Source organism: Lissotriton helveticus, chromosome 6, assembly GCF_964261635.1.
Source record: "Lissotriton helveticus chromosome 6, aLisHel1.1, whole genome shotgun sequence".
In the NCBI taxonomy this organism is placed as follows: Eukaryota; Metazoa; Chordata; class Amphibia; order Caudata; family Salamandridae; genus Lissotriton; species Lissotriton helveticus.
Window position 1 is genome coordinate 816,744,638 of NC_136067.1, and position 23,151 is coordinate 816,767,788.

Genomic DNA, 23,151 nt, shown 5'->3' on the forward strand with positions numbered 1-23,151 from the left:
AGAGCATCAGGAAGGGCATGAGTATAAGAAAGCCTACCTTGCGAGGTGTAAGGCTCCAGGGACAACCTGCACTCTGTTGATTTGATTTAATTAATGAGAACAGATTCAGACCTTGTTAAAAAGGCATCTAAAGTTCCTGCCACACTTTTCCCTGGGTTTAGTTTCCGCTTATTCATATTTAGCAGCTTATGGGCAGTCAGGGTTATTTTCTCTGATCCCTGATAAAGTGCAAATTCACTAATTAAGATAAAGTGCCTAATGCAATATGGAATGTGCAAAATACGGAAAAATTACAACAATCAACACAAATAGCAAATTTTAAATATTCCTCAGGACTATTTAAAAAAAATAAAATACTAAGAACTTATACTGTGAATGATTATCATACAACTGTGCAGTTGGTCACAAAAGGGACGCTAAAGCACAATGTGCAATTGAAGAGTCCTGTCTCCACAAATAGAGTCTTCCTCGATTTTTTTATATATAGTCAATATGGGCACTCCTGAGCTGCCAGGGCCAAATATACTGAAAATATACAGGTAACAGAGCAATCCTTGAGCTTGTGACCATCTAAGGGAATAAGAACAAGTAGATCCCTGAGCCAACAGTACCTGCACAAAGGTCCTCACTTGCTGATGAAAGGGGGGTGGCCCTGCCTCTTCCTGGCGATGACTTGTGTAGCACGGGCCTGCCCTTGGCCCACATGCGTCCCGTGCTTCGGGAGGGCCGCGCTGCCTTTGAGGGCCTCTGTCACCCTGCAGTGACGCCCTTCGCTGGCGCCGCGGAGAGCCTCCTGGGAGGTGTAGTTTCCACCAGGCCATTCCCCTCACGGCAGCGTGGATGGTGCTGAGCCTGCTGTTCCCTTCACGGCGCTGAAAGATTCAAGGTGAGGTGTATGGCAGAGGGAGTAGAACAGCCGTTCCCCTCATGGCGTAGGAGAGTAATTTCTGGTGCGTCCCGTGCTGCGGGAGGGTCGCACTGCCTTTGAGGACCTCTGTTACCCTGCAGTGACGTCCTCCACTGGCGCCGCATAGACCCTCCTGGGAGGTGTAATTTCCACCTGGCCGCTCCTCTCACGGCGGCGTGGATGGTGCTTTGCCTGCCGTTCCCCTCACGGTGCTGAAGGATTTAAGGTGAGGTGTATGGTAGAGGGAGTAGATCAGTCATTCCCCTCACGGTGTAAGAGAGTAATTTCTGGTGCTTCCTGCGCTGTGGGAGGGCCGCGCTACCTTTGAGGGCCTCTGTCGCCCTGCAGTGATGCCCACCACTGGCGCCACAGAGAGCCTCCTGGGAGGTGGAGTTTTCTCCTGGCTGTTCCCCTCACGGCAACGTGGATGGTGCTGTGCCTGCCGTTCCCCTCTCGGCGCTGAAGTATTCAAGGTGAGGTGTATGGCAGAGGGAGTAGAACAGCCTTTCCCCTCACAGCATAAGAGAGTAATTTCGGCGCATTTTATTTTCTTGGAACCCTTGCTCCATCACCCCATTGGATAATATTTGAGTTGCCTTAATTATAATTTCAAAATGGGAGCAGGAGCAAGTTCATGCTTGGTGTCTCTGGAATTGGGATTTTAAATTCTAACTTATGGTGCAGATAGATGTTAAATTTCAAATTTAAAAATGCTACTTTTAGAAAGATCAAACACCTAGAATAAAGGATGGGCCCTTGAACAGTCAGTAAGGCTAGGCCACTCAAAATACAAATCACCACTCCAATTGCCAATACTGGCTCTATTACTAAATACCTTTGTTTTTATTCATGATCTCTCTTCTTAATAACAGTGACCTCCATTTACTTGTTCTGTGTCAGTCATAGCAAAAATGATTTCAATGGTACAGATTGCAAAACACAGATAATTAAACATGAACATATTACAACTATACATTACAAAACATATCTCCCACCCCACAAATAACAAAACCAATTACAATCAAAAACATTACACAACATCATATACATTCTCATAAACAAATAAGACAGTTCTGAATTTGAATGCCGGAGAGGAAATTTAGAAAGTTAAATTTTGTTTTGCCTTAGCCATTTGGTGCCTGCAGCCTGTACCTGTGTCCCATGACTGGGTGTAGCTGACAGTTGAGCTTTATGTATTCCTCCTGAACAGCCACACAGTATTGAGTGTGTGCTTGCCTTGGTGGGCTTCACTGTCAGGATGGGAGGGAGAATCAAGGCACAGCCCCACTTACACTTGAAAAGGCTGTGTCAATCATCCACACAGAGAGCTGTATACCACCTGTAGTTAGTCTGGAGCCAAGTTAGGGGAGGCAGGATACCTGGGGTCTTCAAAGGGAAACCTCTAGAAGCTTCTCCCCCACTTTAAAGGCACAACTGGGTATAAATAATGGACTCAGACACCACCACCTCAGTACACTTCCAGACCTGTGAATACTCTGCCAGAAAGATGGATTGCTGTGCTGCTGAAGGACTGTCGCTCCGCTGGACTGCACTTTGCTGGATTACTGCCTTGCTGTGCTGCTGCTTTGCTGTGCTGACCTGCTGCCCTCCTGCCTAGGTGAGAAGGTCTGGACCTACATATCTTGAACCCAGAGCCCCAGAGTACCTCTTAGAGCTAGTTGGCTGGCCTCCTGACTTGAGCCTCAGGGAGAAAAGGCTCCAACAACCTAGCTCCAGGACTCTACCATCTGTGAGTCTAGCCTCACTGTGCCAACTGATGCCACCCCAATCCTGGATTTTTTTTCAAAACAGGGGACAGAGAGCTGGGTTATGAGGTCCTGCACACAAGCTCACAAATGAGGCTAGAAATTAGAGACATATAGATTGCCCCCTAGGAACATCATCTTCCATACAGGGGTATACACTTGTTTTTTAATTAGGCTAGGGCTACCTTTTTATTAAAGTTCGATTTAAAAGGACTGCTCCATAACTATTTTATCCATTCTCCCCTCACTGTGCACTACCCAGCCCACACACCTGCACGCACCTATGGCTGCTTCTTCAAAAGATCCCCAACAAAGAGCCTTGGTTTCGGGAGCCAATCAGGCATTGCAGCGCACGGCCTGACGAGGGGCAACTGCCCTATGATAAAGCATGACACCTCTCGGGGTGTGTGAGGGCATCATGAAGAAATACCTGTCTTCCCCTCACATTCACACAGAAACTGCACACCTTCTCTAATTTCTAACCCCAATCCTGGACCCTTGAAAATGGGCTTAAGGTGCTTTGCCAGACTCTTTGGACCCGGCAGATGTGGTGCATCTCCTCTGTTGCATTGCACAACCAAGACTAGAACTGAAATATTATTGATACTGCATGGATCCGAACCACCACAAAGACCTACATTGCATCACAGCCTGTCGCCACCTCGAAACCGGTGCTGTGCGATGAACTAATGACTTGTCTTGGAATTCATGCATTACTACTGCGGCAACAAATGTAGCTAAAAAAAGGCTTAAAACATATGAAATACCCCCTCTACCTATATGCAGTATGCCGAAGAACCATCCGTGCACTATAATATGTAATCCTTCCAAATTTTGCAAAAATCCGACAGACGGCTTTTGCGCTACACGAAATGCGTAAGTCCATGTAAAATGCATTGGATTTTATGCCTGTTTTGAGACCCCTGTTTTCTTTGCATCCCTTTGATGAAACTTAGAAGCAGTAGCTCTGCAAATGTTTGCGAACAGTCATCAAATGGGTGCAAGGTTATTAAGGGAAAAAATTTGAAAAATCCCTATATCTGGTCCCCCTTACTATGTAACTACCACCACTCTGGAATATACTCTGTATAACAGACTCGTCATTCCCAATGCTGTGAACTGTAAAAGACGAAAGCAGACCCGGTTTAAAGTGCATTGAAGTTTATTGTAGACCCTGCACCTCCGCCATGACGCGTTTCGGGCCTCCCCGGCCCTTGATCACATGACATGATATATATATACAGAAACAGAAAAAAAAACATAGGTTTCAGGGACGTTATAGTTAGTTGAGTCCAAATGTTTCTCAAGAAAAGTCATTTTCAATTGTCCGGAATATCGGCGTTTGGGCAGATATGACCCACGGACACGGTTTATGACTTTTCTTGAGAAACATTTGGATTTGGATTATCATGTCCTATACTTTGGAATTTTTGAAAGACTGACTTTGAGGATGCTATAAATTACTCAAGTCCATGGATGCTGCTGGGAACGCCCCCAGCAACACCCATTGCACGCCTCTTTAACGCAGGACACTGCATTAAAGGGACTGATATTTATCAGGCAGGATTACGCCACAAAAAGTGGCTTAGTCCTGCCTGATAAATATCACTCAGTCTTCTGCGCCACCGGAACGTCACAAAAAGTGACATTCCGGAGGCGCAAGGGGCTCGTAAATAAGGCCCCATAGGTTTCACACTCGTTATAGTTAGGAATTAGCATTTAAAAAACCTTTGAAATTTACTGAAAAAACCATAGGTTTCACACCAGTTATAGTTAGCTGGACATTTTACTCATACAAAACCATTGAAATTCCCCCGTTATAGTTAGTTGTACTCACTATAACTCGCGCGCCCGCAATCCACTGCTGATGATGTCACATATTACATCATTCATGACATGGTCAGTGACATCACTGATGACATCTTAAATGGCATCACTGATGACATCACTGATGACATCATCCAGTGAATGTGGTTTGCTTTGATATTTAAATATGTATTATAAATACACTACTTTGCATTGAAGAATGAGTGGATATATAAATATAAATGTGTGGATGGTGGATTTAGTAACAGTGTCATTGATTGTTTCCTTGACGAATTTGTAGAGTCTCACTATATATAATGTGTAGTTACTAAACTGTGTGAAAGTCTTTATTACTTTGTCTTAATTGCTATGTTAAAGACTATATTTGTTATTGGTTCCTTAACTGAGTATTTGTATGGGTAATTGAATGTCTATGTGGTTTGGTGGGGGGGGTGTGATTGCCAAAAAATGTGTGAATAGTTCATTCAATAGGTATATGAGGTTAAGACTACATGTTATAACAGTAGTTTCAGTCAGTGTATATGTTTATGGGTGTGGTGGTGATGAAATATTTCTCTCAATGGTACATCTCCATTAAACGTGAAAAAAGGCAGTGTATGTGACAGTTATATCTATTAAGTGTGCCTAAGACTTAGTGATTGTATGAGTCACTACATGGATAACTGTATACTTGTAATAGTGATTTTATAACACACTAAGTGTGAGTTACTATCTATATAAATAGATAAAGTGGTGTTTTTATAAGTGTGTAGGTGAGTAAATGTAAGTATAATCAATTGTTTGCATAAGTCAGAAGGATGTCCTTATAAGTGAATACAATGTGTGCTGGTGTATAATGTTGAAATAGGCGTATAAGTATATTTGATAGTGTTCTGTTGATTATTCACTGCATATAACACTGAATCTATAGGCAAGTGATTAGATATGTGTATAGTTCTATGATTAACTGAGTGGGTGTTTAGAAATTTCTATTGGTGTGTCAATGGTTTCAAATATAGCACTTTCTATTTTACAGTGAGTGATAAAAAATTATGCTAGTGTGTGATGAGGTGTATTTGATTGTCACATGGATGATGCCATCAGTGATGTCATCAGTAATGTAATTTGAGATGTCATCGGTGATGTCATCAGTGATGTCACTGACCATGTCATGAATGATGTAATATGTGACATCATCAGCAGTGGATTGCGGGCGCGCGAGTTATAGTGAGTACAACTAACTATAACGGGGGAATTTCAATGGTTTTGTATGAGTAAAATGTCCAGCTAACTATAACTTGTGTGAAACCTATGGTTTTTTCAGTGTATATATATATATATATATATATATATATATAGATAGATAGATACATAGGGGGTCTTCGGGTCAGCTCTACTCTGCCATTTGTCTGTCTGAGTGTCATATACACTCTACTACCATCCATCACAGCGAACTGCATGGGATAGTGCTTCAGTCCACCTTAGCCATTTGCTCTCTTGCCTGTGAATGACACCATTTTTGGGTCACATTTATTTCCATCTGAAAATATTCAATAACTCTCCCCTGTCTCCAGTTACAGAGAAGGAAAGCAGCAAACAACTGAGGTGTTGTTGATTCTTTGTTATTCCACCACACAAACCACCATCTGTGAACAATTTCGGAAAGATGGGCGATGCATTTTGGCATTTCCGCCTTCTGCTGGACCATAGAAGCCTTGCGTGAAACCACTCCATTTTAAACCTCAAGTGTTTGTCCCTCAACAGTGTTGCTTTTACAAACAACTAGAGCACACACACTCAAAATGTTATGGCACCAAGTACATTTCCATATATCTTTTTGACATTATCATTCATAACTCTTAACATTTTTAGTAGATTTTTCAACGTTAACGTACACATGAAATATCAAATTATGTTTCCATACAGTGCAATGTACTTATGAAAACCCTTTTCAAGCTGAAAACATGATTACTCAAGACAGACACGCATTCTAATTTTTTTTTAAATTGCCTGTCTATAATGCTGGATCTTGAATTCCATCACTCAAACCCATATAGACAAAGATAATAATATAAAGAATATTAATTCCCAAATTGGAGACATATATCTGTCTATATCATATGAGGACTAGATAGAACAAGGTACATTTATGCTACTTTTCATATCATATTGTTCTAAATGAAACTGTGAGGGGTTCCCTAAAACATAATTTATGGACAATTATTCCTTTCGTAGGAACAGCGCCATTTGTTAAATTCTAGCATTCCTCAATGTAATGAAGTATAACCATATCTAAAACACATTTTCTATGTGAAGTACATAGTTATTTAAAAATAAGTGCACTAGTTTTATTTTAATCTTTCTTAAGAGGATACTCCTCCTTTTCAGGCAGTGCTAGCGGGTTGCTTGCAGCCGCGGCCCGTGGAGGGAGTTTGGTGGGGCAGGGAGGCAGTGTGGGGGAGGGGAAGGTGGACAGTGGTAAACACCGGAATATGGACAATTGCAGGTAAGTAAACAATTTAATAAATAAAACGAATTTCGTAGTGCACAATGCATCGCAAAATGCGATGCAGTGCGCGCTACGAAATTCGTTTTATTTTTTCATCTTGCCCCTCCCCCGCACCACCTCCCTGCCCCACCAAACTCCCTCCATGGGCTGCGGCTGGTTGCTTGCTTGCTGCTCATTTCATTTGTAGTGTGCTGCCTCCCACATTGCCATTTATTATAATCCAGCAGACCATTATGGAATGCTGTTGACCATAGTGTATCATTGTTTTACTGTTCCAAGATGGCCAACATGTTGAAGCTAAAAATTGCAGCTATGCTTGAACCCTAAATGAACCTGCTACTATGTTTGGATTTGCTGTTGCAGGCATATGCCCATCGTGTTTGATGGTAGCATGTTTTCTTTTCTCTACTTGTATTGTTTTAATTTATCTTGTATAAGTTGTTGAGTTTGTGTATATTTTGTTGTAGCTGAGTCAAAGAGTGAATGCAAAAATAAGTAAGTGGATGGATGAATGAATGGATGTGTCACTGCAAAGTTGAGGGACAGAGTGCATGTATGATGACTTATTGAATGCCTAAACACAGGCCACAAATGGCACTAAACGGATTTTCATGCACATGCCAGGCCTATTGCCAATATTTGTTACTAATAACTCTCCAAACTTTCTTCAACTGTTCTAGTGTTGAACAGAGTGGGTGTCAGGTCCTGGCCTCTTTAGCAAAGTGTAGCATTGTGAAATGTCCCAAGAGGAAGGGCCTTATTTGGAGTTTGTTAAATTGAATACTCCTGCACAATGTGGCGGATAACCTGTCTGCCACATTTCAAGTGCCATAGGCTATAATGAGCATGCAATGTGGAGAATGGGGCATCCAGGACATTTGTAATGAATTATCCTATCCGCTAAGCTCTAATGCGACCCATGTTACTCACACTGGACACCCTCCTGTCTTTTTGTTTCAGTTACTTGCACTCTAGTTAGTTAAATGAATCTTGCAGAATTTAGTTTCCCACCAGCATACCTTTTTATTGGCACTCTAAGAAAACCTTTAAACCTATCTTTGAAGAAGGTATACAGTTTAACTTGAATGTCGTGCCCCCTTGCTACCATGTAAGTGGTTGAAACAAAATGTATTCCTGACAAAAATCAGAGTGGTACATCAGCTGTATTATGCCAATGAAAATTATCATATGCGCCGGCAAGACCACTTTAAATGAGGATATTGAAACCTGCATGGGATATAGGCAACACTTTACAGAAATTTATATTGTATTCAATGGGTCACTGCAGGCCTCGAAGATTGTTTTTATAATGTCCATTAGTCTACTTTGTAGTAACAATCCAAAACTGATATCTCAGCGGGGCTATCAACAAAGTCCCAGCATGCTAGACATCAATAGAGAAGAGAAGTTCCATTTAACTCCATCTTACATTAAAGCCCACTAGTCTTCCAATTAAATCAAAATATTTTGGAGTTCATACATCACGTGTTTCGGTATAAGTATAATATGTTCTACAAATCGCAACAGCGTTCTCCTCTAATAGCCCTAGTGCAGTCTCACGGTATCTGCCTCTTCCCTGAGCAAGTAGAGCTGTGATTCCTGGTGATTCTGGTGATTCTGCTGCAAATAGCGGCAGAGCAAGGGAGCACTTTTGTTTTTTACATTACAAAAGGACTATATATGTGTGAATCAGTGTCTTCCTTTCATATGCAGAAGTATAGAAGGCTCTTATCCAAGTGGTGGCATTGTCAGTAAAGCTAAATTCTTTCAATGTATTTAAGACATATGACAATTATACTGTTTCAGAAGCCTGTTTGAGTCTTTAGTCCATCCAACTTAGAAACATAATGTACTAATTCCACAATGGGGCAACAATGATTTTTTGCGTAGCTCGGAAGGTAAACACCTACTAGGTATTTGTGTATTATATTGCACTCTAAGCAAACAAACAACCAAGTCTAGTCCTGCTGAAGTCTGAATACTATAAAAGCAAAATGTTAATGTCGGGTCTCTGGAACTTGTCTACCTCAAAAATGGCCCTCAATCTACACTTTCATTACATCTCCCTGAATACACCATTCAACCACTAAAATTGGGACTATTCTTATAACACAATGTTGAACAAATCACATTCATTGGCATATCTCATGAATCCAGATCTTGTTCTCTCAGAGTAAAATGTAAAATGCACTACTCAAATGAGCATTTTAGAGTTCCTTATCCATTTAATTGTTGTCCATCTCGAACCAGCTCTTGGGGTGTTTCCTTAAACTTCCATTTCACTTCTGACAACAGCATTACTACCCTTCCCTGGCTTCCCAGGTGGCCTTCTTGCCGTCCACTGACAAAGTCTTGCAGTAGCATTTGAACTATTTAAACATCTTTTCTTTAAAATGGCTATAGAATAGTAAAATGGTGATGCATTTTTTAAAATGCTTCCTAGACATTAAAGTAACATAAGAATTCTGTACTTTTTGTCTCTATACAGTTGTACTCATATGAAAACTGTTCTTATGTAAAGCACTCTGCCATACTTTGGAGTCTAGTATGTGTTATTTAATACTGCAAATTAATAAACAAAAAAATAAATACATACATACATCTTATATGGTTATTTCACACAATAGTGGCATGCAAGTAACTTAATTCATTGTTGCTGTATATTTAACACATATTTTTATCTTCTCTTACAGTTCTCGGAGAAAAACCATTCCTGACATATACATCTGTAACCTTGCGATCGCAGATCTGGTTCATATAATAGGAATGCCTTTTCTTATCCATCAATGGGCACGCGGAGGAGAGTGGGTATTTGGCAGCCCTCTATGTACCATCATCACCTCATTAGACACATGTAATCAGTTTGCATGTAGCGCTATTATGACCGCAATGAGCCTGGACAGGTAAGACAATACACTTTTCCATCCAACAGTAAGTCTGGTTCTACAATTAAAGATGAAAAACATCCAGGAATACCCATTGGGTTTTAAGAAGATAACAGTGAAAGCACAGTCAGGATGAGATTAGATACATGTCATAAGAAAAGTCATCCGTACAGTGCAAAAGAGTAGTACAACCTAACCCTTAATTTCCTTATCATCCTTCAGTAGGAAATATGGCTGCAAGGTTAGCAACCCTGTCCCCGAGACCCAGAGTCCTAAAGAGTTTTCAGCAACATTGCATTGGGCTGAAATGTGTGATGAGAACAATTATTTGTGCTAGAGGCTGCTTTGACTCTGGCTTGGATCTCTCCAGCTCTGTACAGAAAGTGTTATACTCTGCATGGGGCCTTTTGCTAAATTTACATCTCGCACCCCCTGTACCTGTTTGAGCGAGGAATAGAGAACAAATAATGTAATGTCCTAAGCAAGTCTTCATTCAATAATGATGTTTGACTGAATTTGGACTTACGAACATGGCAAAATCTGTGCTGTAAAAATGAAGGGTATCTAAAAGTGCCATGAATCACCTTTGACCTGGTAAATTTATGTTCCACAAACTATAGAAGTGATTTTTATGGGAACCAAGCTATTCCACCACTCAGATCTAAACTCCATAGTGGGCCTATTTCCTAGCAAGCTACTTGTAAATCCTTAGCATTTCAGTGTTATGAATTAATACATTTTATGTGAGTTTGAAACCTATATGAACTCAGAAACAGCATTCCTTTTGCTAACTTTATATGTGAACTCCTGCTTTGCCCGCTAGCCCTCTATACAAGATGAGCAAACAGACAGGAGTCTGAAAAAATCCCAATAAGTAAAAACAATATAACTCACACATGTTTATTTCTTTGTCGAGCTAATAAGTCCCACAGATAAATATTGGTTTGTTCCAGTCTACACCAAAGAGCAGTCACGGATGTAAGGGCAGCAATAATCACTACACGGGACACACTGAACCCTAGATTTATATAGGCATTCCCCTCCTATAGCTGTATGACATAGTTGATAACAGTCAATACATTGAAGCATATGAAAAATAGCTCTCTTTTACGGTATTGAAAAGAAAGTTAGAATAAGGTGGGAGTCATCTAACTGCACAAGGCCCCTGCTTCATAGTCTTTGTTTTTAACTGTATATATTATGACTAACTAAGATCCAGGCCTGAAATAAGTTTAGCTCCAACTCACAAGTAAATTAAATGATGGTAAAAAGCTTTTGATGACCCCTAGCTCTATTTAAGGTGGGGCAGCACAGGTATATTTTCATGTATTCATATTCTTGTGTGATCTTATCTATATTGATTAACAGAACTGTATTTTAGATTTCTCCAATATTTTAGGAGTCTGACCATCCAAATGAATGATTTTCTGGCTCTGACTGTATTGCAATGTGGAACAGTATTAACAAGCAGTAACACTAAATCAGACTATGTTGAAAAGCCAAGGAACGCACAGCAGTTTATTCACATTTTTGAGTACATGTATTAGTACTCATGTGGTTGTTTATCAAAATACCATCAACAAAAATATCAGTGGGAAAAATATCCAAATTGCGACCACAAATATCAATGGTATATACTTTGTATATAAAATCGAAAATATTAGCAACAAAAATCTAGAATACAATATTGTCAAAAAATGGATACGTTTATTTAATTCTTACTAAGATACAGTATACTAATTTTGAACATATTTACAATTCTCTCTCCAATGTAAGCAAAATTAGGGAAACTCTTTAACTTTACAGGAGTTAGTGGTGGACTTAGGACGGGTCAGATTTACTAGTCCCACTCGAGCATTAGCAAAATTAGGCAAAGTGCTGGACTTTGAAGTGGTCACATTTAAAATTCCCTCTCCTATCTAAGTAACAGTAGGGAAATAGTTGACATTTGGAGGAGTCAGACTTACAATTCCCAGTCCAATGTAGCCAAAAGTAAAGATAGTGTTGGACTTTGGAGAGATCAGATTTACTGTTCCTATACTTAATTACAAAACAAGTAAAATTACAAATACACAAAAATACAAATGAATTAATATAAAATAAATTAGCACAATTTAACAATTATTAAAGACAGACAAATAATTAAACTAACAAATCTAATAATTAGCATAATTAGCAATCAAAAATAAATTACATAAAAAATAACTTATAAAACAAATATAAGAATTTATATTTAAAAAACTTACCACCCTAATCTGCTGCAAACTCAACAACCTTCTGCCAAGTTGATTTTTTTTTATAAATGTGCAAAATTCATTAAAAATGTGTAAATAATACTAAAATAAATTGACTGCAAATACCATTATAATGCTAATAGTTTATAATAATAAAATGACTAATATTTATCAAACTAATTAAAATGACATTTTATACAGCTATTTATCAAATAAAACAATGTTATGTACAACTATATTTTAAAAAAGATAGTAAACAACAAAAAAAACCACTATTCTTACCTTCTACACCTATACGTCTATATTCTGTCCCACAGCATTTTTACAATATTCGTGACCCGTGATATTTTGTCCCACTCTGGTATTGCATACTCTTACATGCATCTGTGAAATAGCTCCTCCAAATACCAGATGAGAATAAAATAGGAGTATTCAAGGATCATTTACTTACAATTAACATCAGAATTGACTTTCACTTTTTCCAACAGTACTAACAGGGAGTTGAATGTTTCAGGGATGATTCCTGTGAGAGTATGTTAAATAGTACTCTTGTAGTACTACTTCCTGGACTCATGAATGCTGCTATGTTGTAAAAATGCTAAAGAGTAAACTAAAAGAATGCTGGTCTTGCATTACGATGCTCCTTAGGAAGCACCACATATTTCATCATTTTAAAGCCATTGGGATAAGAAGATGTGTATGCGTGCCAGTCCTCAAAGTAACAGAGGTGCTCACCAAAGCATTACATAGTTGGTTGGTGAAGAGAAAGAGTTTGACTGAATCCAAATTATTTAAATATCTTTTGCAATGTGATAGTATTTATTTTATTTTTATTTTCAGTGTTTTCTATAGCGCAAACAAGACCCTGAGTAGGGTATCAGAGTGCTTTATAATACAGAGCAGAGCAATAATAAAAACATTTTAGTAACTGTAGTTTTGAAGTCAGGGTTCTCGATGAATGGTTTCGTTTTTCTGAGATAGTTGAGGTGAAAGCGGGCATTTTTAGCCAATAGGTTGATGTGTGTTTGCATATTAAGGTTCTTAGCCTGTGTGATTCCAAGCGATTTGGTGGAGTCCACCAGAATCAATGTGCAATTTAGGGCAGTGAACATCTTGGCCCATTCCTTTATCACCAGAAAGGTTTTTTAGAGGGAGATTAAAAGAAATTCCATTTTTTGTGAGCTTAGCTTGAGGAAGTTAGTCGTTAGCCAGTGGACGGTCCTTTCATGAGCTTGATTCATCATCTATTTTTTTGCAATGGAAGTGATCTTGATCTAAAGTTGAGTGTCATCCCCTACATGTGGAAGGAGATGTTCGCCTTCTGTAGTAGTTCGGTTAGTGGTTCGACATAGACGATGAATAGCACGGGGGTAAATTTGAGCCTTGTGGTACTCCTAGTAGGTTAGGGGAAGAGAGAGAAAGATTTTTATTCACCATAAACGTTTGTGTTCTGTTTTCCAGAAAGAATTTGAACCATTGAAGGACTGTGCCAGATAGTCTTATCCTGTTCTCCAGTCTTTTTGGAATTTTGTCATGATTAACAGTGTCGAAGGCTGAGGAGAGGTCGAGCAGGACTAGTAGACAGGATTCATTATGGTCGAGAGCAAGTAGGGCATTGTCGACTATGTGAAGAATTGCTGTTTCTGTGCTATGCCTGGGTCTGAAACACGATTGGCAGTCGTCTAGTAGTTTGAAATCCGTGATGTGTTGGTTTAACTGTTGCTGACCACATTTTTCCAAACCCTTGGCTAGCATGGGAATGTTGGTTATTGGTCGGAAGTTATAAGGGTCGGAGGGGTTTTCTGTCTGTGTTTTTAGGATAGGGGTGACTTGACCAATTTTTAGGCAATCCAGGATGTGACCTCGCGAGAGCGAAGCATTGATGATTTTAGATCAGAGAGGGGAGATTATATGGTAGATGGGGGGTAGGCAGTTTGAGGGGAGAGGGTCATTGAAGTGGTCATTGGGTTTGGTAATCGCTACGGTTTTAGTAATATCACTGAGATCGTAAACTTTGAAGGTAGACCAATGAGAATTATTTTTAGGCAAAGGCAGATCAAGTTGAATAGGATTTTCAATGTGTGTTTTCTTTAGGGTAGCTGTGTTGTATGCTGCCAACCTGAGCTCATGTTGGAGGGAGTTGGTTTTAGCTGTAAAGAATGAAGAAAATTCTTCACTACTTAGCTGCAATTTCGAAGTCATGAGTGCGGTTTTGGCCAATTTGTTTGATTTTTGTTTTAATATTTCGAAGAGTTTCTTTGGTCAATTATTGGCATTGTCTAGTTCTGATCTGAAGGTATTTTTTTGATTGTAGAATACTTTTGTTATAGGAGTTTCTAGATTTTCTTAGTAGTTTGAGTTGAAGTGAGGAGGGATATTGTCTCCATTTCCGTTTAGTTTGTCTTAGTTTACGTCTCTCTTCATTCAGGGCTCTGTTGAACAATGGGTTTTTGTCTTTGTCCAGTAGTCTTTCGAGTTTTGGTGGGGCTACTTGGTCAAATAATTTGGTCATCATGGAGTTGTAGTGAGCAGTGAGATCATTGATGTCTGACATGTTATTAGGAGGAGTGAGTACTTTCTCAGAGTGGGAAGCTAGATTGTTCCAGTTAAGGTTTTTCGTGTCTCTTACCCAATGTCCGGGATTAATTTGCTGCAAGTAAGTTTTCTTTTTAGCGGAGGGACTTTGGAAAGAAATAATGTGATGGTCTGACGAATCACAAGGGGTGATCGATATAGATTCAACCGTTTTTTCTTTAGAGATGATCCAGTAAACGGTAGCACCTTTGGAACGGGTGGGATTTGAACAGGCTTGGATCAGGGAATGGTCTGCTAGGAAGATTTTGATAGCGTTGACCTGCTTGTCTGAGGGGTCTTCCCAATGGAGATTGAAGTTGCCAAGGAATATGTCATTGGAGTGACGGGTCGAGTTAGTTGTAATGATTTCTATACGTTGGTCTGTGAATACAGCATTTTTACCTGTGGGATGGTAGAGTATATGTAGTTTATAGAGGTGGTTATCTGAGGATTTTATGTAGATCACGAGGTATTCACATGAATCCAGGGGTTCGGAGTGAAACTTCGAGATGCAGATGTTGGATCGATATATGCATGTGATGGCTCCACCCTTTTTGTGAGGCATGAATGATGTTTATAGCTTTTCTGCATTTGCGGTTTCAACCAATGCTAAAGATTCCATTGGTAGTTGCTTTGCAACTTCCAGTTCATTTATCATTCACCTCCAGAGCTCTTACAAACAACTATTTTGGTCCTTTGCTTACAACTGGAAGTGGAATACTGTGGAGCATAGCATTGCCATGCTCTCTAGGTGAAGCTGTCAGACTGCTAGACAGTTTGGCTGATCCACGAGAAGCAATGTGTTTTAGTGGGTTGAGGGTGCATTCATTTCAAAGCCACCCTCATTCATGTCATGAGGAAAGGAGAATGCCTAGGCTTGAAATATGATCCATCATCGAACTACTTCATGGACAATGGAAATCAGAGTAGGCTGATCCATTTTAGTTAATGCTGTGGAGTTTGCTAGCAATATTCACACTTCTGCTCTACCAATCTGGCTGAAGTTCAGGTCACCTATAAGCAATGGCAGTGTAATCTCTGTGCTGTGCTATATCGGGGTGGTTAAAAATGACTGAAAATGCTCATGGTTAGACTGGGACAGAAAACAGTCCAGATACCAACATATCTGTGGCACCTTCCAGTGAATCAGATAGCTAAAAAAAATGGCCCACATCTTAAAATCTGGCATTTTTGAACCTGTAAAGACATGCTGTTTGAGTGTTTTTGTAATGTATAGGAGGCAGTATGCATCTGTGCCTTCTGCAGGCACTGTTTGTGGTAATATCAGTAACAACTATCCAACCAGACCTTAAAACTGGCTCACAAACAGCCACACAACTGGCCAGGGTACTTACCTGTCAATGGTAATGCCCTATGTACTGGTGTGCTATGTATGCATCTTATGTAATAATCATATTAACCTGTGTGCACTATATTAATTAAATAACAATAGGTGGGTCTATATGTTTTAGTAGGAGCCTCACATATATATTCAAAATATAATTAGAACCTATATTTTTATGTTACTTGTAACTGTTTGGCATCCATTGCAATGCATATTTTACATAACATGTATCCAGGCCTCAGCATCATGAATTTCATTTTATTAAATGCTTTGCCAGTGTCTTGTTTTTTTCTCTCCTCTGCAGATGTTTTCTCATGTGCCTCGCTAAGTTAGAATGAGCTTATTGTTTATTATATTAGACTGGTAGGTAACTGAACCTTAATTAGGAGTTGGCCTTAGATGAGGAGACTGAGACGGTGGGAGAGTTCCTATGCCGGGCAGACCAGACTGATGTTACATTCAAGGTCTTCTAGATGATTGATCTTTTGCTGAGAGCTGGGAAATTAGGGTGTCTACCTGCTCCCAGGAAACAATGTACTTGAATTGGTTAATTTGGTGTAGACTGATATAGAGAAGCCTTCTAGAAACCTATTTCATTCGTTAATTAATTGCTCTTCAGAGTAGGGTAGTGGACCCTGTCTTGACTTCACTGAGAGAAGACGTCTTCTCGGCTCGGCTGATCTCCCTTGCCAAGAGTGTTGAGCTTCATGCTTGAGCACTTATGCTTTCCCCTCAAATCTTAACCTTGGTTCCTCCGATGCTGACACCTTCCTCAGGATTTCCCCTTGCCACTTTTGGGGGGTTTTAGAATAGGAAAGTTATTTTATGGAAACTGTTTGGTTGATATTTTGCTTGCTGTATGTGATTCTGATAATATACAAATTCAGATTGCACGCTCTTATAATATTTTCCTTCAATTTTGCTGTCTGATTTAAATTGTAACCTGAATTAAATTGTTAATAAAACGTTTAAGGTTTGGATATATTGCATTCCCAAGCCTGAATTGGCACAGGGTGGAAAGATGCCACAAAGTGACAGCACATTACACTGTGCACAATGTTAAATCATCACCTAGGAGCGGTAGATATTGAGGCACAGATTTATCAAACTTTCACGCAACGCAGCAAGATAAGTTGCTGTGCTGTGTGAAAGGGATAGAAGAGGAATGCACAATTTTTAACATTATATGGTGCTTTTCTGTCCTCGGCTTGAGCAAGCACACAATGTGCAGCCTTGCACCAATGCAGGAAGCCTTGTGCCTTGGTGCAAAGGTGCCTGCGTTGTAAGCAGGATTGTTTTGTGCACAAAACAAACCTTTGAGGTTTTTTCCTATTTCTATGTGTGCTGCAGAATGCAGCACATGTAGAAAGAGGAAAAACAAGGAGAAATAAACATATTTCTCTGTGTTATGTCTTCCCTGACAGTTTGATGCATTCCTAGGTCCACCACTTATGGTAAATTTGGGAATCCATGAGTAGATGCATGGGAACACCCACTCTCCACGTATGCAATGACTCCCTGGTGCAGAGTAATGCAATTCCCTGACTTGCACTGCTGTGCTTTACTCCTGATTTAGTAAGTACCACTGGGTCAAACAAGGTGGCCTTGTGTTGCTTGGTAAATCTGACTTTACTGTTGCGTTGCCATTGTGTTACTTTGTGTGACGCAAGGGTGATGCAGCACTATGAGAAGTTTGGCCTTGAATGTTTACAGTCATATATTGAGTCAGTGCTCTCACACAATTGAGGGACTTTAGGTATAAATGTTGACCAGGTACATCATTTTGTGTTCCCAGTAGATAATGGCAGTGTAGGAGGTAGTACAGTGACCATTAGTTGAGCGTAATATGCTGACTGCCCATTTACCAAAGTGGAAAAATAATATATGAGTGTGAGCAAACATTGCAAGGTTAGGTCTCAGACACAGAGACTACTTTTCCTCTTTCCAATTTGAATAACACTTTCCCAAGTGGGCATTGTTGCATAGAGGGGGGGAGTAGGGAAGGAATGTATGAGGAAGAGGGATTTTTAACCTAGTCTCATTTATTGTGAAGGGGTTTGGGCTGTGTACAATGTTATCATTGCATTAGGTAGGATGCACTGTGTTAGAAAACCGGGGCTCTGGTTGGCAGAGGTGTGCACCCCGTTCAGGTAGGAACCACAATCCTAGTCAGGGTGAGCTAGATACACTCTAAAATATAACTTTTGCTCACCCTCTGATAGCTTGGCACAAATCAGTCAGGCTTATATCAAGAGGCAACTTTCAAAATATTTGTGAAACACACACACAGTAACATAAAACAAAACAACACAAAAATACTCCACAATAGAGAATATTTTTATTAAGAAAACAAAACCAAAATGAAAAAATCTAATAAGCAAGCTGGAGTTAGGAATTTTTAAAGAATAATTCAAAAGGTAGTACTTGAAAGTCAGTAGTGCTAAGGGGTTACTTGCGGTCACACTGGACCGGGTCAAATCCAAAGTTCAGGGTGACCGCGGCGGAGGGCAGGCCAAGTAAAGGACTCACACAGGTCCTGCCGAGAAAGTACTTTGGATGGAGCAAGTGTGGATGTCGAGGACTCAATGCGAGGAGTCCAGGAGGTGCTGCGTCATCGCTGATTCTGTGGATGGAGGCGAAGCATTGATGCCGATCCACACAGTCAATGAAGACTTCAGTGTTGAACCCCTTTACGATGCAGATGCTGTGTTGTCGTCAAGCCATGCAGTCCGTCGTCGTCGAGCCGCGCAATCTTTTGAGGTTATGTCATTGATTGGCTCCTGCATCGGCATCGAAGGGCAATGTGTCGGTTCCGATTGGTGCAAAATCATCACTGCATCGGTTATAATGGTTCTTGGACAGTACAAATCCCCTTTCAAGGGCCCTGTACTGGATTGGCACTAGTTGGAAAGGCAGGACTCACAGATAACAGAGTGCAAGTTCTGTTGCAAGGTTTAAGGATATCTTTGAAGGCCCTAAGAATTCAGAACAGGGGGCAAGCCAGGAGAGTCACTCTGGGTTCAAGTGAGATGGGTCCAATCTTTGTCCTCAGCAGGGCAGAGATCAGTAGGCATCAGAGCAGCTCAGCAAAGGAAACAGCAGTTCCTTCAGTGAAACAATCAGACAAGGTGGCAATCCTTGAAGCACAGCAGTCCGTACTCTTGGCAGAGTTGTTCAGAGATCCAGTATTGAACTGTCTTGGTAGGGTCAGAGCCAACGTACTTATAGCAAATTGTGCCTTTGAAGTGAGGAAGCTTCAAAGCGGGCCCTTTCCATACATGTCCCCTTTCATTCCAGCCCTGTCTGCCAGACCTTCTGTGGGGGGTAATCAGCCCGTTCTGTTGGAAACAGAACACTGCCTAATCAGGTGTAAGCATCAGCTTCCCCTCTCTCTTACTGCCTAGGAAGAGCTACCAGAATGCAGATGAATGCAAATGAGATCTCTGTCACACCCACCCTTCCTGTGTTTGTGGCTGTCTAGAGTGAATGCACAAAGTGTAGCTGTCACCTATCCCAGACATGCTTTGGACTGCAGGGCTGCAGAGAGCAGCGAGAGCATAGAAATGTCTGCTTTCTAAAAGTGTCTTTTTTTAAATGGTAATGTTAAATGCAACTTTATCAGTAAAGAGGATTTATCATTACCATTCCAAAGATATGAAACATAATGCAGCTACTCCTTTCCATACAGGAATTACAGCTTTAAAGTGTTTTAAGGAATTCCCAAATGATAGCCTACAAGAGGAGTAGGCCTCATAGTAATGAAAAACAAATTTAGCTGTGTGTCACTACTGGGACATGTAAACCTACAAGTACATGTACTACCTTTTACTTACAAAGCACCCTTCCCTTAAGGCTACGTAGTTCCTACATTGGATATGATTTATGTGTAATAAAAGGGGAGTTTACGCTTGGCAAGTGGTTTTCAATTCCAAGTCAAAGTGGCAGTAAACTGCACACATGGGCCTTGCAATGGCAGGCCTGAGACAGGTTTGAAAGACTACTTGAGTGGGTGGCACAACCAGCGCTGCAGGCCCACTAGTAGCATTTAGATTAGAGGCCTTGGGTATATGGTATACCACCTTACAAGGGACATATAAGTAAGCTCAATAGGCCAATAGAGTATACACCAAAGTCACCTTGTTTAGGGGAGAAGCACATGCACCTTAGCACTGGTTACCAGTGGTAAAGTGCTCAGAGTCCTAAAGACAACAAAAGAAAGGTCAGAAAAAGATAATGAGGAAGGCAAAAAGTCTGGGGTGACCGTTCAGAAAGGGCCCCTTTCCAACACACTATATAAAGAGCATTGTGGTGGGCCTAACTACATTTACAGCTAAGCTAGTTGGATGAAGGTATCTTACCAGGGTGGGTAGAGAATTAAAGGTTAGTGAATTTGAGTGTAGATTTAGCATGAGGGTGTAAAGAAGAACGGTAAAGAAACCAGCCATGCTGATGGCGCGGTTTGTGCTGGAATTGGGATGTCTCAGCGTCTATTTCACTCATTGTTAGTGGAGTTCTTAGAGGACTATGTGAGCCTGGGCATTTAGACTTGTAATTCGGTTTCTGTCATCTGCTGTTCTCTGTAGTCTATCAGTTCTTACGTTTAACGAATTAGGTGCATTCTGACAGATTGCTTCCTAGTACATAACGGCCAGAATGATGTGTTTCTAGGGCTTTTAAACAGAAATTGGGTTATTTTCATCTACTTTAATTACCCCTATCGATGCTTCGTGTTGCAGAGGAAAGAGTCAGTAAGACATTTGTGAAACCAGTAACACAGATTCATTGTTCATGTAGTCCTAACTTGCACAGCTTAATTGCCAATAAAATACAAAATAAAACGCAACCTGAAATAAACTTAAAGGTCACACTAAGAAAGGCGAAATAGCATCTTTCGGTTAAGAGAAACAATCAGGAGAAATGCTTTTAAAGTCTGTGACTCAGATTTTCTTGAGACTGTTGGAATGCTTTTCTTATGGTCAGGTTACTGACTCAGAAAGATTGATCCATTTTTCATGCTGGCATCATCATTGAAGCTTTGTTTCATATGTTTCATAAACGCCCACCCATTTCTATTTCATCTCGGATGAGAAAATTGGAAGATTTCTGATTCAAGACGTAGGGCCAGACCACAAGTAAACATGTTCAAATAGTAAAGAATTGCCCTGTTGATCCTTTTTAATCAGTATTTTATGCTTTAGGGAATTCAAATGCTTTGAAAAAAATGCAAAATAAAAGCAAAATATTAACAATGAATCAGATATTTTGTCCTATTCTCAAACAGAACCATCCTCCATGCAGCTATAGTGCGTTAACATTGCCGCTCATAAATTGTTAATGAGAGATGATGTATTCTCTTGGTTAACAATATTTCCCAAATAAGCCCATCACACATACATCTAATAGAGCCTGGCCTGGTTCTAGGCTTCAGACAACGTCCTTGGTAGCCAAGGGTTGACCACTTAAAATGGAATCAAAATGTTTTCCTAAACAGTCTTGCAAAGCAGTGTACTCCATGAGCATCTGAAACTTCTGACTCCTCCTTTTCTCATGGGGTGGCTCTTTTGCAATGGCGGAGGAGAATTGCCCCACTGGCTCAGAGCCATCAGATGGAAAATAAAACTATATTCTATCATTGTTTATTTTTCATCTGCTGGCTGAGGCAGCTTGTGTGGGCAGGGGCCAGGCCATGGGAGGGAGGAGTGGAGTGCACTTCTAAGTGTGCATGTCTGTATGGCCGTCTGTTTTAGGCCGGCCTAACAGACATGCTCAATTAGGTGTCTCCAACCCAGCGGTATTGAACAGCCAGGTTGGAGAAACAGCACAGACTCCCTGTTGTTTGTGGAGCATCAAACCAGCCCACTCAGGCCAAGCCCCGTGCGGCTCTCATAATATGAGAGCAGTGCGGGGATTGCACAAGGAGTCTCTGCTACTGTCCCAGTGTCTGCTGGGACCAGGTAGCAACAGAAAACTGAGGCGCGAGGACTGATGCGGCCGGCAGCTTCAGGTAAGTGTTTTAAAAAAAATTATTAATCATCCCCACGCTCTCCTACCCTAGCACCTCTTCATTGTGTCGGCCGCCACTGTCTCTTCATCCATATGAGCTAGGGATAATCTTAGGGGTCTGCAGATATCTTTAAGTAATGAAGTTGGGGGCTGTAGACTGGCAACAATGTTACATTTCTCCTGATGTTACAATGCGTCAAGTCTATTAGACAGTCTTTTTTATGTGAGGGAGGGCATTTCCATCACCAGCATATTACGCTACTCTTTTTTGCATTTAAAAAAGCAATTGCACCCAAACTACGCACTCCGCCGTTGATCCTCATACACACAAGCAACACTCTTTGTTTAATATACACTTTTTTTTTTTTTTTTTTAAGTGGGTACTTTTAAAGTGTGAACTTAGCCCCAGTGGGTTGCAAGGCACTGTACATAGCAACAGGGCAGGTAGGCACATGTGTAGTTAGAAATGTATTTGGCATTGCAATACAGGAGTAATATTACGCTATCCTTAATCCTTCGTCCAGGGTTGAAAAAACAGTACAATTTACCGAGACCAGCATAAAAAAGCTGTGTATTTGAAAAAGGGGAGTGCTCACCAACCACATAGAAATAATCCAAAACACACTGTGAGAACTCCTGTGTTAATCCACATAACATGCGCTTTATTTATGTCAATTTCAGCAGTGTCTGTTGCAACCATTGAAGCTATGTTTCCTCTTGAACCCCCTGCCGCTTACTTTACAAGACCAGCAATTAAAAAGCAAGTCTGCTATATGCAATTGCAACTGCAAGTAGCTAGGTTTGTGTTCCTGGTACCATTTCACTGTTTATGCATGATCCAAAGTTATATGCGTTCATTAAATCTTTTTTTCTAAGAGGTCCAATGCCTGGGATCAAAGGATATTTTCTATCACAACTTGAGATGTCTTATATTGAAGCAGGATGGGTTTGGAAGAATGTGCTCAGAGACATGTCTGTTTTGCTTACTACGATTTTTATGAAATTCCCACACTGTGCCTACGTAAACATTAGGCCAATGCAACATTTTAATTGTGTCCACGAATTCACAATATTTGTGATTTTCACGTTTGCAATTTTGTGTCATTTTTTGCTCACGAGATT

General features: G+C 40.4%; 1 protein-coding gene across 1 annotated transcript in view; it reads left to right on the forward strand.

The window, feature by feature from the left end:
• The window catches only part of MCHR2 (melanin concentrating hormone receptor 2), a 794,284-nt gene that overhangs the window by 389,328 nt on the left and 381,805 nt on the right, over positions 1-23,151 (forward strand). Inside the window, exon 2 of the mRNA XM_078646856.1 lies at positions 9,682-9,891. Coding sequence (XP_078502982.1) covers positions 9,682-9,891 — 210 coding nt within the window. The remainder of the gene's footprint in view (positions 1-9,681; positions 9,892-23,151) is intronic.